This window comes from Eretmochelys imbricata, chromosome 2 (genome assembly GCF_965152235.1).
Source record: "Eretmochelys imbricata isolate rEreImb1 chromosome 2, rEreImb1.hap1, whole genome shotgun sequence".
Lineage (NCBI taxonomy): Eukaryota > Metazoa > Chordata > Testudines > Cheloniidae > Eretmochelys > Eretmochelys imbricata.
Window position 1 is genome coordinate 32,276,631 of NC_135573.1, and position 17,317 is coordinate 32,293,947.

The 17,317-nt window shown below is 42.0% G+C and overlaps 1 protein-coding gene across 1 annotated transcript in view; it reads left to right on the plus strand.

Annotated features, from left to right (window-relative positions):
- NUDCD1 (NudC domain containing 1) overlaps positions 1-17,317 on the plus strand; it is a 158,009-nt gene that overhangs the window by 79,271 nt on the left and 61,421 nt on the right. Inside the window, exons 5-6 of the mRNA XM_077809874.1 lie at positions 3,233-3,418; positions 9,594-9,798. Of these exons, the coding sequence (XP_077666000.1) occupies positions 3,233-3,418; positions 9,594-9,798 (391 nt within the window). The remainder of the gene's footprint in view (positions 1-3,232; positions 3,419-9,593; positions 9,799-17,317) is intronic.

Genomic DNA, 17,317 nt, shown 5'->3' on the forward strand with positions numbered 1-17,317 from the left:
TGAGTTGGGACCCCAAAGTGGGTCATTATCCCTTTTTAATGGGGTTGCCAAGGCTATCTTAGACTTGCTGGGGTCAGGGGCTGAAGCCAAAGCCTGAGCCCCACTGTCTGGGGCTGAAGCCTGAGGCCTTCAACCTTGGGCAGTGGGGCTGACATTACAGGCCCCCTGCCAGAGGCTGAAGCCCTTGGACTTCGGCTTCGCCCTCCCCTCCCTCGCAAGGCAGCGGGGCTTTGGTCCTCCCACCCGGAGTGGCAGGGATCAGTCAGGCTAAAGCTTCAGTCCCCCCTCCTGGGGTTGGGTAGTAATTTTTGTTGTCAGAAGGGGCTCGTGATGCAAAGAAGTTTGAGAACCCCTGGGTTAGATGATCATGATGTTCCCTTCTGGCCTTAAAGTCTGTGAGGTGGAATGGCGTGCTGAGGCAAATGAAAACACGTTACAAGGAAAAAAAAAATACATTGCATTTGCTGCATCTGGAGGGGTGTTGGCAACCCCAGGTGAAAAGATGCTACTTTTTATCATTGGGTTTTGTTTTTCACATGCAAATATTTATTGGCTCACACAGTCCTGTGAGCTCTACCCAGCTCAGCATCAAGACTTCAAACATCATGATAAGATGCACTTAACAAATTCAATGTAAATCATTTACAAATCCCCACCATTTTCCCCTGGGGTTGTGTGGGGTGGGTGCCACTCTCTGTGCTTTACTGCCTGTGGTTTTACTGTCTTTTTAGGCAGGGCAACCACTGGAGAATGTGTTAGTTCTGGAGATCCCTGACTGGCAGTGTAATTTTTCATCTGATGGCTGCTGGTCTTCTCTGGTGGTTCCTCTGACTTTAGGGATTAAAAAGGTGCATTGCCATACACCATTATGGGCTCAGTGCTTGCTGAAGCCCTAGAAGCTACTCAAATGCTCCTAGAAGAAGCAGTTAAAAAGCAAGTTCTCAGAGATGCTGTTACTATCCCTAACTTTGCAGTAGTTGGTTTTAAGCCACATAACTCGATCTTTGTACTGATATGTGGTCCAGATAATATCCCAAGCTTTTTTGAGATTTGTTTGTACACATGATCATTTCTTGCACTCTTACTGAAGAAAATGTCTTGCTCGCCTTCCACTAAAGATTGATCAGAATTCATCTGTGTTCCTGTGACTGACTAGCAGTGCACTTGTAGGACTTCTTCCTCTTGGTGGTCATAGCTAACATAGGAGACTGTTTGTTTGTTTTTAAATGTGTTTCCAGGTGAGTAGTGAGAGTGGAAAGGCAGAGTTAAATGCCAAGCAGCTGCATATGAACTGTATTTGAACCAAGAGGGGATGCTTCCACTTCTTAGTAAGGGCTGAGAAAAATAGGCCCAGGGGATTGTGGGATAGCATTGGCCAACTCTCCGATCATGAATTTGGGGACCCAGCCTTGAGCTGCATCCATACTGCACAATGTCAGTGCTTGGACCCAAGTCCCAGCAGGACTAAGGCCTAGACTGCACCTAACTTTCTCTTGTGAGGGTTTGCTAACCTGAGTCAGAAAGATTTGAGTGTAGACAATAGGGGCGTTTGGGTTCAAACCTGAATCCAGGTTTACAACACAATATAGACATATCTATACTGACTCTTAGTGAATTGTGCCACCTACTGTACAAGTGTTATTTCCTATAATAGTATCTTAATTTTCCTTGGACATAAGAATGGCCATAGTGAGTCAGACCAAAGATCCATTATAGTCAAATAGTGACCACGCCTGAACTTACTTAACTTGTCTGTCATTATGTATTCGAATACAGTGTTCATATGTATAAAAATATGTCTAGCCTTTATATTGAAACATTGCCTTGGCATACAACATTTGGCAGATCTAAAATATTTGCCCATACTGGTGTTTTTCTGTTTTTAAAAACGGATAACACCACTATATTTTGAGAAATAATAATGTGTCCTTGTATAACACATCTCTACTTCCAGTAACTTCTAAGTTAGTCAGGTAATAACCTACTTACAAGTATGATAGTTTCATATTAAAGGAAATAGAATTTAAATGTGGAGTACTGAAAACAACTAGAAATAAATGATCAAGAATAAATTTACGATCTGTAGAGAGCTTGAACAAGATCTAAAATATCTAGCTAGCTTCTCTGATATCAATAGTTATTCAAAAGTGATTAGTTACTATAGAGCTGAGTGGATTTAGATGCTGAGGCAGAGGGGGAAATGCTCATACCAATGTCAGCATGTTATGCTTCTGTTTGTCTCAATGTATTTTGTTGGAAGCACAGCATGGGATGGATTGGTAGCTGTACATTTTGTACAAATGCTGGACAAGATGAGCATTTTGCACTAAGAAGAGCTAGTTAGCATTAACCAGGATTTGTGTGGAAGACCTGTAAAAGGCATTATCAGTTAAATACGGGCCATGCATATATAATGTTCTGCAAACGATTATTGAAAATCGTATTCTGCTCTGTATTTCTCAAGGAAGACAACTGAATTGATGACTCCAAACGCCATTAAAAATTAAAATTTCCTTAAGTTTGACGAAAACAAGAAAGCAGAAGCCGATTTCTAAAAGCTGAAAAACAGAACTTTACAATAGCAAGGCCGAATTCCATGTAGTAGTGGAGAAAACAAGAATTATGCTGCATTTTTAAGAATGAGAAGGCAGAGGGGATGCTGTGATTGCTGCTCACTATAACAAATTAGATTCACTGTTACTTGTTCTCCCTCATTCCATTGTTCATCCCCACCCTTTGGTTCATAATATGTTAAGATTGTAAATTGCATGGGGCAGGGACTGTCTTTGTTGTAATAGTTGTAGCACAGTGCCTAGCACACTTGGGCTCTAATACCTGCTTGGAACGCTAGATGATACAGAAGTAAAAATGATAAATAATTACCATACTGGAAGAAACTAATGGTCCATCTAGTCATTTATTTGTCATGTCTCCAATAATGGGTAAAGTGGGAGGCTAGAAAAATAGGTGGGAAAACCTACAGTGTACCTGCTTACAGAGCTTTAATTTCAATCTTAATTCATTTCAGTCTGCTATGGCTGCTGGATATAGGTTTGTATAGCAGATCTCTTGTTTCGAGGACAGAGATGAACTGCTGTTTCAGGGCTGCAATATTATGAATTGACTGATGTGGCTGTATATTATTTTTAGGTACGATCCATTTGTCACATTTATAATTGAATTTTTTCCTCCTGGAAAATATTACTTGTCTGGTTTTGTATTCCTTTTACAGAAAATCAAAGATATGAAATCTTCAGGCGCAGAGTTCTCCGAGGAAAGTCAGTCCCTCATTATGCAGCTATAGAGCCAGGTGGGGATGGTCTAATGATTGTCTCCTACAAACCCTTCACATTTATGCAGGATGAGGAGAATCAGCTTGAAGAAAATGAAGATGGGAAAATAGCAGATAAAAAGAAAGGTAATATTTGTTCTGGTCACGTTTTCCTAGACTTCTGTAACGAAACCATCCTTCATTGTAACAAAATAATGCTAGATGATTTAATGAATTTCCATATATTAGGACAATATTTTTTTTCACTGTCTTAAATTTCATTGTAAATGTTTACTTCCTGGACAAAGAGATTTAAATATTTATATTATTTTATTTATATAATTTCTCTTTGTATATGGTGTTTGCCTTTCTTAATTATAAAAGATTCCTTGTGCATAGAGATGTGCAAAGAGTTTTGCTCTGCAGAAGACACACAAAGTTTACGCTTTCATTGCCTTTGCATGAAAAATGAGTATTACGCATGTAGAAATAGAGATTGTAATTGAGCTGTAAGTATCTGTGGAAAGAGGACATTCATTGAATTCTAACTTCTTCACGCGCAGATCCGTGGTGTGAAGGGCAACCACTAGCTCAGCAGGGAGACAAAATCCTCCAAATGTTTTAATCATCAACATGCTGAGTGATTGTACCAGTTAGCACAGAGGACCTGATCCAGTGAAGTCTGTCACTGTCTTCTCATTGACTTCTTTTGGGGTTTGAATCAGGCCCATGCTCATTAGATTGGCTTTTGCTTTTCTAAACTGTTTGCCAGTTAATGCCTCCATCCTAAATAACCTCTAAATCATTTTCAGATCCTCTCTTTAAAAAAAAAAAAAAGTTCTCTCTACAGGTAGTCATATTGGTTTGCCTATTGGGTGTATCCTAATCAGGATCATTGGTGGGCTGTTTTATGGAAAACACCATTTATGGATTATTTTCACATGAAAACATTTGCTGTGGTTCACGATGTGTATTTCAAACTTTCCACAAAGCTGTAGCTAAAGGAAGCCAGAAACGTGCACAGGCTAGGTCTGTTAGAAAGGGATGGTGTTCCATGAAGAAGGAGTGCTGGGCAGAGACGGGCTCCATCTTACGAAGAGAGGGAAGAGCATCTTTGCCAGCAGGCTGGCTAACCTAGTGAGGAGGGCTTTAAACTAGGTTCACCGGGGGAAGGAGACCAAAGCCCTGAGGTAAGTGGGAAAGAGGGATACCGGGAGGAAGCACAGGCAGAAATGTCTGTGAGGGGAGGGCTCCTGCCTCATACTGGGAATGAGGGGCGATCAACAGGTTATCTCAAGTGCTTATATACGAATGCACAAAGCCTTGGAAACAAGCAGGGAGAACTGGAGGTCCTGGTGATGTCAAGGAACTATGATGTGATTGGAATCACAGAGACTTGGTGGGATAACTCACATGACTGGACTACTGTCATGGATGGTTATAAACTGTTCAGGAAGGACAGGCAGGGCAGAAAAGGTGGGGGAGTAGCACTGTATGTAAGGGAGCAGTATGACTGCTCAGAGCTCCGGTACGAAACTGTAGAAAAACCTGAGTGTCTCTGGATTAAGTTTAGAAGTGTGTGCAACAAGAGTGATGTAGTGGTGGGAGTCTGCTATAGACCACCGGACCAGGGGGATGAGGTAGATGAGGCTTTCTTCCGGCAGCTCATGGAAGCTACTAGATCGCATGCCCTGATTCTCATGGGTGACTTTAATTTTCCTGATATCTGCTGGGAAAGCAATACTGCGGTGCATAGACAATCCAGGAAGTTTTTGGAAAGCGTAGGGGACAATTTCCTGGTGCAAGTGCTAGAGGAGCCAACTAGGGGGGGCGCTTTTCTTGACCTGCTGCTCACAAACCGGGTAGAATTAGTGGGGGAAGCAAAAGTGGATGGGAATCTGGGAGGCAGTGACCATGAGTTGGTTGAGTTCAGGATCCTGACGCAGGGAAGAAAGGTAAGCAGCAGGATACGGACCCTGGACTTCAGGAAAGCAGACTTCGACTCCCTCAGGGAACGGATGGCCAGGATCCCCTGGGGGACTAACTTGAAGGGGAAAGGAGTCCAGGAGAGCTGGCTGTATTTCAAGGAATCCCTGTTGAGGTTACAGGGACAAACCATCCCAATGAGTCGAAAGAATAATAAATATGGCAGGCGACCAGCTTGGCTTAACGGTGAAATCCTAGCGGATCTTAAACATAAAAAAGAAGCTTACAAGAAGTGGAAGCTTGGACATATGACCAGGGAAGAGTATAAAAATATTGCTCGGGCATGTAGGATTGAAATCAGGAGGGCCAAATCGCACCTGGAGCTGCAGCTAGCGAGAGATGTCAAGAGTAACAAGAAGGGTTTTTTCAGGTATGTTGGCAACAAGAAGAAAGCCAAGGAAAGTGTGGGCCCCTTACTGAATGAGGGAGGCAACCTAGTGACAGAGGATGTGGAAAAAGCTAATGTACTCAATGCTTTTTTTGCCTCTGTTTTCACTAACAAGGTCAGCTCCCAGACTGCTACGCTGGGCATCACAAAATGGGGAAGAGATGGCCAGCCCTCTGTGGAGATAGAGGTGGTTAGGGACTATTTAGAAAAGCTGGACGTGCACAAGTCCATGGGGCCGGACGAGTTGCATCCGAGAGTGCTGAAGGAATTGGCGGCTGTGATTGCAGAGCCATTGGCCATTATCTTTGAAAACTCGTGGCGAACGGGGGAAGTCCCGGATGACTGGAAAAAGGCTAATGTAGTGCCAATCTTTAAAAAAGGGAAGAAGGAGGATCCTGGGAACTACAGGCCAGTCAGCCTCACCTCAGTCCCTGGAAAAATCATGGAGCAGGTCCTCAAAGAATCAATCTTGAAGTACTTGCATGAGAGGAAAGTGATCAGGAACAGCCAGCATGGATTCACCAAGGGAAGGTCATGCCTGACTAATCTAATCGCCTTTTATCATGAGATTACTGGTTCTGTGGATGAAGGGAAAGCAGTGGATGTATTGTTTCTTGACTTTAGCAAAGCTTTTGACACGGTCTCCCACAGTATTCTTGTCAGCAAGTTAAGGAAGTATGGGCTGGATGAATGCACTATAGGGTGGGTAGAAAGCTGGCTAGATTGTCGGGCTCAACGGGTAGTGATCAATGGCTCCATGTCTAGTTGGCAGCCGGTGTCAAGTGGAGTGCCCCAGGGGTCGGTCCTGGGGCCGGTTTTGTTCAGTATCTTCATAAATGATCTGGAGGATGGTGTGGATTGCACTCTCAGCAAATTTGCGGACGATACTAAACTGGGAGGAGTGGTAGATACGCTGGAGGGGAGGGATAGGATACAGAAGGACCTAGACAAATTGGAGGATTGGGCCAAAAGAAATCTGATGAGGTTCAATAAGGATAAGTGCAGGGTCCTGCACTTAGGACGGAAGAATCCAATGCACCGCTACAGACTAGGGACCGAATGGCTAGGCAGCAGTTCTGCGGAAAAGGACCTAGGGGTGACAGTGGACGAGAAGCTGGATATGAGTCAGCAGTGTGCCCTTGTTGCCAAGAAGGCCAATGGCATTTTGGGATGTATAAGTAGGGGCATAGCGAGCAGATCGAGGGACGTGATCGTCCCCCTCTATTCGACATTGGTGAGGCCTCATCTGGAGTACTGTGTCCAGTTTTGGGCCCCACACTACAAGAAGGATGTGGATAAATTGGAGAGAGTCCAGCGAAGGGCAACAAAAATGATTAGGGGTCTAGAACACATGACTTATGAGGAGAGGCTGAGGGAGCTGGGATTGTTTAGCCTGCAGAAGAGAAGAATGAGGGGGGATTTGATAGCTGCTTTCAACTACCTGAAAGGGGGTTCCAAAGAGGATGGCTCTAGACTGTTCTCAATGGTAGCAGATGACAGAACGAGGAGTAATGGCCTCAAGTTGCAGTGGGGGAGGTTTAGATTGGATATTAGGAAAAACTTTTTCACTATGAGGGTGGTGAAACACTGGAATGCGTTGCCTAGGGAGGTGGTGGAATCTCCTTCCTTGGAAGTTTTTAAGGTCAGGCTTGACAAAGCCCTGGCTGGGATGATTTAACTGGGAATTGGTCCTGCTTCGAGCAGGGGGTTGGACTAGATGACCTTCTGGGGTCCCTTCCAACCCTGATATTCTATGATTCTATGCCTCTATGAAAGGTGTGTGGGTTTTTTTGTTTTTGTAGGATCGTAGGCCTGGAAGGGACCTCGAGAGGTCATCTAGTTGAGTCCCCTGCACTCATGGCAGGACTAAGTATTATCTATCCTAAGTGTTTGTCTAACCTGTTCTTAAAAATATCCGATGATGGAGATTCCACAACCTCCCTAGGTAATTTATTCCAATGATTAACCACCCTGACAGATGGAAGTTTTTCCTAATGTTCAACCTAAACTGCCCTTCCTGGAATTTAAGCCCATTGCTTCTTGGCCTATCCTCTGAGGTTAAGCAGAACAATTTTTCTCCCTCCTCCTTATAACAACCTTTTATGTACTTGAAAACGTTTATCAGATCCTCCCCATCCCCCGTTAGTCTTCTCTTCTCCAGACTAAACAAACTCAGTTTTTTCAATATTCCCTTGTAGGTCTTGTTTTCTAGACCTTTAATAATTTTTGTTGCTCTTCTCTGGACTTTCTCCAATTTGTCCACAGCTTCCTAAAATGTGGCGTCCAGAACTAGACACCGTACTCCAGTTGAGGCCTAATCAGCATGTTGTAGAACGGAAGAATTACTTCTCATGTCTTGCTTACAGCGTTCCTGCTAATACATCCCAGAATGATGTTTGCTTTTTTTTTTTTTGCTGCAGTGTTACACTGTTGACTCATATTTAGCTTGTGATCCACTATGATCCCCAGATCCCTTTCTGCAGTACTCCATCTTAGACCATCATTTCCCATTTCAAGGTATACCACATCTACTGCTTCCCCCCATGCACAAAGCTTGTTACCCTGTCTAAGAAGTCTATCAGTTTGGTTTGACAACGATTTGTTCTTGACAAATCCATGCTGACTGAAAGGTCAGAAAATAACCACCCAAAGGTGATCTAAACGGGTGTTGGACTATATTAGCCTTTGCTGTACAATAGCTTGCCTGGACCCTCTGTGCAGATAAGAGTCCATTCCACCAGAGTTCAAGCAGCCTCTGCTGCTTCCCTAATGGACATTCCAATTTTGGAGATTTGTAAAGCAGCTACCTGGAGTTCAGTTCACATGTTCACTCAGCACTACTCCTTGGTAGAGGGTTCCAGATCTGATGCCCACTTTGGCAGAGCTGTCTTAGTCATGGGCCACTAAACTGAGCACCCACTTGGAGGACATGAGATCTCTTCTTATGAGTCGTCATCTAAAATGGAATCCATATGGACAATTACTCCAAAAACAAACTGTTGTTTACAATACAGTAACTGGTTTTTGTAATTTGTTGTCGTAGAAATGTAGGGATATAAGGGACCTGAAGAAGTCAAGTCCAACCCCTGGTGCTGAGGCAGATCACATAAAAAGCCCGTCCCTGACAGGTGTTTGTTAAATCTCTTCTTAAAAACTACCAATATTGGGGATTCCACAACCTCCTTTGGAAGACTATTTCCGGACCTTAACTACTCCTATAGTTAGGTTTTTCCTAATACAGTATCTAAATGGACACATGTATTTCCACAACCCACCCTCCTTCCCAGCTGGATTCTGTAGTTAGGAGACTGAAGGCTAGTTACGTCTGTCCTGCCCTTTATTCCCTTGGCTACAGTGTGCAAGAAGATATACTGGGTGCAGGCATGGCCCCAATGAACACTAGTATTTAAAAAGATTCAGACCTCACACACATGGGGCACGTGTATCGGAAGTGGAATATATGTGGACAACACATCTCAAAGAACCACTGTTACTGTGGAGTCATGAAGATAACTCAAAGGGTGCTGAATATAGATAATGGGATTAATGCTCACTGAGACGTAGTGCCTTTGCTTATTTGAATGAATTTGTGTATTGATTTCATAAAGTTGTGACTATTTAAAAATGCCATTTGAAACGTGAAAAAACTACAAGTGCATATTTATATTGTTCAGCTGAGTGTACACCTGCATATTTAAATATACACATGAGTGTAAGCAACTCTCCATAACTGAGACACAAGTGGACTTTGGTCAAACACCTACTGGTAGCCAGAAAACGATGTTCCTCTCTATTTTTTAATAAGTGATCAGAATAGCTTTCATATGAAGTTTTCAGAGTAGAAAGTGAATAAACACACTTTACCAGATTTCTTTTTCCCACCCCATCAGCCATATACTTTGTATTTTGTAACTGACTTTGCCTTTATATGTATGTTTCCATTTGTAGACCCTGTCTATTACTGGCAACAGACTGAAGATGATTTGACCGTAACAATTCATCTTCCCCAAGACATCACTAAAGATGACATACAAGTACAGTTTTCTCCTGATCATATCATTGTAGCATTGAAAAGTCATCCTCCTTTGGTGGAAGGAAAACTCTGTTCATCTATTGACCATGAAAGCTGCACATGGATAATTAGAGATAATAGGTATTAATAATCTACATGTTGATTTTACTTTTCGTATTAATATATATATAGTCAAAGTACAGTTTTATTTTTTTTAAAAATCCTATTTGTTTCTCTCCAATCCAGTCCTTGCAACAGGCACCATATAAAATCCATTGAAGTTGATGTCAACTAGTGAAGGATCAGGCCTTTATTCAAAAAGGGCCTGCTCCTGCAAACACTTCTGTAAGTTACTCATGCATGAGTAGTTCAACATGCACAATTGTCTCATGATTTTCCAGTCATTCTTTCTCTCCGAAATGAAAATGTTTTAAAAATTTCAAATTGACACACATGTAGAACTTTATAAGCAATAAGGTGGTTTGGAAGAAGAAAGGTTTTGAAATAAAAAGCTTATTCAGTCTTTCATCCCTATTCACTATATTGCCATCAGGGTCTGCAGAATTTGCACATACAAAGATCAGCTGTGGGTTCAAATTAGAAAGTTAGAGGCATAAGTACTCAGACTGCCACCCACAATTCATTCCTCCAGATACAAATAGTGTGAGCTCCATATGCATATGCTAAAAGGGAGGCTGGAGCTCCTGCCCTCTTAAAAATGTACCCCTTTAAAAATTTTTGGTTATACAGTTTCAAAGAATGAAGCCTTAACTGGCTCAGCTTGTAAGCCAATTTCTTTGTTACAGTTAAAAGGTACAGTGAAACTGCCATGTATACACATTAATGTCAAGGTTTTAAGAGCGCCTTTAAGAATTTTTGTTGAACTAAATTACTGTGCTTTCACAGCAACCACTATTCAGAATGGTTTGATTTGATGTATTTAGATTGGTGTAAAATGGAGGGCTACTTATGGGATGGAAAATTCTTTAACGTTTTCTTTCTGGAGCAAAGGTTTGTGACATCTTAGTGGGAGATGCTCTCTGGTAGCCTCTTGGTTTGGAAAGAGGCTGTTCAATCAGACAGCTAAAGAAAGACAAATCTGGGAGCCAAATGGTTATTCCACCTGCAGCAAACTTGGCAAAAATATTCAAACATTTTTTCAACCTTCTTAATATTCATATCTTCACAGACGTTAAGGACAAAAGGGACCATTATGATTATCTAGTCTGACCTTAAATGAGGAGTTGAATGAATGTATATCTTCAAGATCATTTGTTTGTACAATTGACAGTAGTGCAGCTGCTGCTCTTCTAAAATAATTGACGTTTGGTGATTGAATTTTCCACCTTGTTCTGCCCTGTTGACTGACCCTTCAAGTATTTTGTGTCTCAGTGTTCTTTCCTTGTTTTTAACATGATTAAGAGCATAATATACATGGAAATTAATTTTGTTTAAATATAAAATTATACTATATTAAGTATCAGACTGCAGTGTATGTCAAGGAATTGTTGACACAAATTTTAATTTTAACACTTTTTCAAGAAGAAAGAGAAAGCAAATCAATGGGGTGCCAAATAACTAGCGTCATTAGCTTTAGGTGTTGTTCCACGAGCAAAAGTGGGCAGCCAAGAACATCTGTAGTGTTCTTCTGAAAGCCACTGGGTCAAGTGCAGCTCCTGCTGATTCAATGCCAAACATCCGTTGAGTTCAGAATCTGGTCTTCTGTCTTCACAGTCTAATATTCTGACACCAGAGCTTCATTTTTTTTCCAATAAAAGACACTTATTGTTGGGTAGATAGGTTTTTGACTGCACTGAGTATGTTTGGCAGCCTGAGAAGCAGATACAGTTCTCAGCAGCCAGTTAACTGAAAAAATTGTTTCCGATCTGAATGTGTTTTTGTATTGAGGCGTGGATTCTGTTCCAACTGGGTATGAAATTATTTCCCTTATTGTACAAAACATTGTCCTTTTCCTTCCAAGAGCAATTTTGAAAATGAAGAGTTCTCATAGACATGAAGGTCAGAAGGGACCATTATGATCGTCTAGTGTGACCTCCTGCACAATGCAGGCCACAGAATCTCACCCACCCACTCCTGCAATAAACCTCTCACCTATGTCTGAGCTACTGAAGTCCTCAAATCGTGGTTTAAAGACTTCAAGGTGCAGAGAATCCTCCAGCAAGTGACCCGTGCCCCATGCTGCAGAGGAAAGCGAAAAACCCACAGGGCCTCTGACAATCTGCCTGGAGGAAAATTCCTTCCTGACCCCAAATATGGTGATCAGCTGAACCCTGAGCTTGTGGGCAAGATTCACCAGCCAGACACCCAGGAAAGAATTCTCTGTAGTAACTCCGATCCCACCCCATCTAACATCCCATCACAGGCCATTGGGCATACTTACCGCTAATAGTCAAAGATCAACTAATTGCCAAAATTAGGCTAGCCCGTCATACCATCCTCTCCATAAACTTATCAAGCTTAGTCTTGAAGCCAGATATGTCTTTTGCCCCCACTGCTCCCCTTGGAAGGCTGTTCCAGAACTTCACTCCTCTGATGATTAGAAACCTTCATCTAATTTCAAATCTAAACTTGAGTCTCCTTTCATAAGACAGCTTTTCCATTCCTCGGATCATCCTAGTAGCCCTTCTCTGTACCTGTTCCAGTTTGAATTCATCCTTCTTAAACATGGGAGACCAGAACTGCACACAATATTCCAGATGAGGTCTCACCAGTGCCTTGTATAATGGTATTAACTCCTCCTTATCTCTACTGGAAATACCTCGCCTGATGCATCCCAAGACTGCATTAGCTTTTTTTATGGCCATATCACATTGGTGGCTCATAGTCATCCTGTGGTCAACCAATACTCCATTACTTCCAATTTGATGCATCCCCAGCTTATAACTAACATTCTTGTTATTAATCCCTAAATGCATGATCTTACACTTCTCAATATTAAATTTCATCCCATTACTATTACTCCAGTTTACAAGGTCATCCAGATCTTCCTGTAGGACATCCCGGTCCTTCTCTGAATTGGCAATACCTCCCAGCTTTGTATCATCTGCAAACTTTATTAGCACATTCCCTCTTTTTGTGCCGAGGTCAGTAATAAAAAGATTAAATAAGATTGGTCCCAAAACCGATCCCTGAGAAACTCCACTGGTAACCTCCCTCCAGCCTGACAGTTCACCTTTCAATATGACCCGCTGTAGTCTCCCCTTTAACCAATTCCTTATCCACCTTTCAATTTTCCTGTTGATTCCCATCTTTTCCAATTTAACTAATAATTCCCCATGTGGCACCGTATCAAATGCTTGACTGAAATCTAGATAAATTAGATCCACTGCACTTCCTTTGTCTTCAAAAATCTGTTACTTTCTCAAAGAAGGAGATCAGGTTGGTTTGGCATGATCTACCTTTTGTAAAACCATGTTGTATTTTGTCCCATTTACCATTGACCTCAATCTCCTTAACTACTTTTTCCTTCAAAATTTTTTCCAAGACCTTGCATACTACAGATGTCAGACTAACAGGCCTGTAGTTACCCGGATCACCTTTTTTTCCTTTCTTAAAAATAGGAACTATGTTAGCAATTCTCCAATCATATGGTACAACCCCTGAGTTTACAGATTCATTAAAAATTCTTGGTAATGGGCTTGCAATTTCATGTGCTAATTCCTTTAATATTTTTGGATGAAGATTATCTGGGCTCCCTGATTTAGTCCCGTTAAGCTTTTCGAGTTTCGCTTCTACCTCAGATATGGTAATATCTACCTCCATAGCCTCATTCCCATTTGTCATGCTACCATTATCCCTAAGATCCTCATTAAAGACTGAGGCAAAGTATTTGTTTAGTTATTGGGCCATGCTTAGATTATCCTTAACCTCTACTCCATCCTCAGTGTTTAGCGGTCCCACTTCTTCTTTCTGAGTTTTCTTCTTATTTATATGGCTATAGAACCTTTTACTATTGGTTTTAATTCCCTTTGCAAGGTCCAATTCTACATGGCTTTTGGCCTTTCTCACTTTATCGCAACATGTTCTGATCTCCATAAGGTAGCTTTCCTTGCTGATCCCTTCCATCTTCCACTCCCTGTATGCTTTCTGCTTTTTCTTAATCATCTCTCTGAGATGCTTGCTCATCCAGCTTGGTCTACAACTCCTGCCTATGAATTTTTTCCCCTTTCTTGGGATGCAGGCTTCCGATAGCTTCTGCAGCTTTGACTTGAAGTAATCCCAGGCCTCCTCTGCCTTTAGATCCATAAGTTCTTCAGTCCAATCCACTTCCCTAACTAATTTCCTAAATTTTTGAAAGTCAGCCCTTTTGAAATCAAAAGCCCTAGTCTCAGATTTATTTTTGTTTATCCTTCCATGCAGTTTGAACTGAGTTAGCTCATGATCACTTGAACCAAGGTTGTCCCCTGCAACCATTTCTTCTATGAGATCCTCACTACTCACCAAAACCAAATCTAAAATGGCATCCCCTCTAGTCGGTTCAGCAACTACTTGATGAAGGAATCCATCAGTTATCACATCCAGGAAAATCGGAGCCCTATTATTATTACTAGCACTTGTCCCCCAGTCTATATCTGGGAAGTTAGTCTCCCATGATCATGCAGTTTCTATTATTATTTACTTCATTAAAAACATTAAAGAGGGCTCTATTCATATCCAAATTAGATCCTGGCGGTCCATAGCACACCCCAAGCACTATCCCAGGGGAGGCTCTAGTAGTTTTCTTCCCCAGTGTGATTTTTGCCCAGATGGACTCTGTCTTATCCATTCCATCGCTTCTTATTCCTTTACAGTCTACCTCATCATTGATATACAATGCTACTCCCCCACCTTTACCTTTATTTCGATCTTTCCTAAACAGCACATACCCTTCAATACCTGTAGTTCAGTCATGACTACTATTCCACCATGTTTCTGTTATTGCTATAATATATGGTTTCACTTCCTGCACCAGTAACTCTCGTTCCTCCATTTTGTTATCTATGCTCCTCGCATTAGTGTACAAACATCTTAAGTTTTGCTGTTCGGCCTTGCTCACGTTCTTTACCTGATTAGGCACAGACATTCTACCTATACAGTGCAATACATTCCACTTGTATCACCTATTAGACTGGTATCTACACTACCCTTCCTCCTTATATACATTCTCCTACCCACACCTGTATCCTTTCTTACTTCGTTTTCTTCCCTCTCAATGTTAAAATCCAGCATGGAGATTACCTGGATATCTCCCCCAAATTCCTAGTTTAAAGCTCTCTTAATCAGTTGTGCCAGCCTCCATCCTAGAAGTCTATTTCCTTCCCTACTCAGATGAAGTCCATCCTGAGAGAACTGTCCTCTGTCCATGAATGCCTCCCAGTGTCCATACATCGCAAAGTCCTCCTTATAGCACCACTGCCTGCACCACCTGTTGATAGTCATAATCTTGTCACACTTTTGTTGCCCTTCTCTAGGAAGAGGCAGAATCCCACTGAAGATCACCTGAGCCTCGATTTCTGTAAGCGTCTTCCCCAGTCCGGCATAGTCTCCCTTGATACATTCCAGCGAGAATCTAGACATGTCATTTGTTCCCACTTGAAGGACAATCAGTAGATTCTTTCCCGCTCCCTTTAGGATCCTCTTCAACTTCAGGTCCACATCCTGTATCTTAGCACCCAGTAGACAGCACACCCTTCTGTTCTCTGGATCAGCTCTGGTTACAGGCCTGTCCATCCTTCTGAGTAAGGAGTCCCCAGTCACGTAGACCTGCTTTTTCCTGATGATGGTGCGATTCTCTAGTCTATCCCCTGTTCCCTCTGGCTGCAAGTTCTTTCCATTCCCATTCTCCCTTGTAATCCTCTTCAACCCAACCTGTATCCTCCTGGGGCTCATATTTGGTGTTGTCTCCATTGACTCTTCCCCTTTTCCTGTAGGACTAGCTGCTCTTCTCTTCTTCCTTGCCCTTCCACCTTCAGTGACCTTCTGCTGTGCCCCTTCTTCATTTTCCAACTCTGCATACCTGTTCTTGAGCTCTATTTCTCTTTCACTAACCTGTCTTTTCCTCTGCCTGGTTCTTTTAGTCACCTGCTTCCACTGTCCATTTTCTTCACCCAGAAGTCTCCCCTCAGACTTCTTCGGTCCTGCTTCCATCTGCAAGTCTGAGCTTTTTCCTTCAGCCGCCTCGTGTCTTTGCTCCATAATCTGCTCGAGCCCCCTTCTAAAGTCAACCGGACTTTCCACCTGCATCTCCACTCCTCGGATCTTTTCTTCCATCAGCTCTATCAGGCGGCACTTCATGCAGATGAAACTCTCTTTTCAGGTACCCCTTCCAGGATCATGTACATGCAGCAGCTTCCACATCCAGTCATCTTCATTGTGTCTTCCACTGCTTGGGTCTCTACCACTGCTACCTCTGTATCTGTCATAGCCTTCTCACCTAAGTCCTGTTAGTTCGGGAAACACAAACCAAACCAAACCACCACCACCCACAGCAAAACAAACCCCCAGCGAGCACCAAAACACTGCCAGAACACCCCACGCTCCCTTCAGTAGCCTGTCTACTCCTCTGCCTGCCTCTTTTAGTCTTCCCCCCAAACTCCCCTTGCAAACTCCCACTCAAACTCCCCTGTTTACAGCTCTGTTTGCTAGCTCCTGTGCCGCTGCAGCTGTCGAGTAGGTACAGCCATGTATTCCACTTAGGTGTGTGCACATACCCAGTGCACTGGAGCCTAAGAATTTTGCCAAGCAGTACCGATAGATGGCCAGCACTCATACCTAGCGGCTACATCCCCTCCCTTGGTTATGTGAGAAGCCCCCCAACCCTCCATTCCTTCTTACTGCCTGTGGTTGGAGTGGGACCTCTGTGTGTTTTCTAACCTCACAACCTCTCTACTTCTTAGGGACTTTTCTAGTTCTACACAGCTAATTAGTACTAGGGTTGTCAAACAAATTAAAAAAATTAATTGCAATTAATCATGAGATTTAAAAAAAAATAATCACAATCAATTACAATTTTAGTTGCACTGTTAATAATAGAATACCAATTTATATTATAAATGTTTTTGGATGTTCTTCTACATTTTCAAGTCTATTGATTTCCATTATAACACAGAATACAAAGTGTACACTGCTCACTTTATATTATTTTTATTACAAATATTTGCACTGTAAAAAAGATAAAAGAAATAGTATTTTTCAATTAATCTCATACAAGTACTGTAATGCAATCTCTTTATCGTAAAAGTGTAACTTAGAAATGTAGAATTATTTTTTTGCATAACTGCACTCAAAAATAAAACAATGTAAAACTTTAGAGCCTACAAGTCCATTCAGCCCTACTTCTTGTTCAGCCAATCGCTGAGACAAACAAGTTTGTTTACATTTATGGGAGATAATCCTGCCTGCTTCTTATTTACAATGTCACCTGAAAGTAAGAACAGGTGCTTGCATGCACTGTTGTAGCTGGCATTGCAAAGTATTTACGTGCCAGATATGCTGAACATTATTATGCCCCTTCATGCTTCGTCTTGTAGGCTTTAAAGTAATAATAATAATTCTACATTTGTAAGTTACACTTTCATGATAAAAAGGTTGCACTACAGTACTTGTATGAGGTGAATTGAAAAATACTATTTCTTTCATTTTTTACAGTGCAAATATTTGT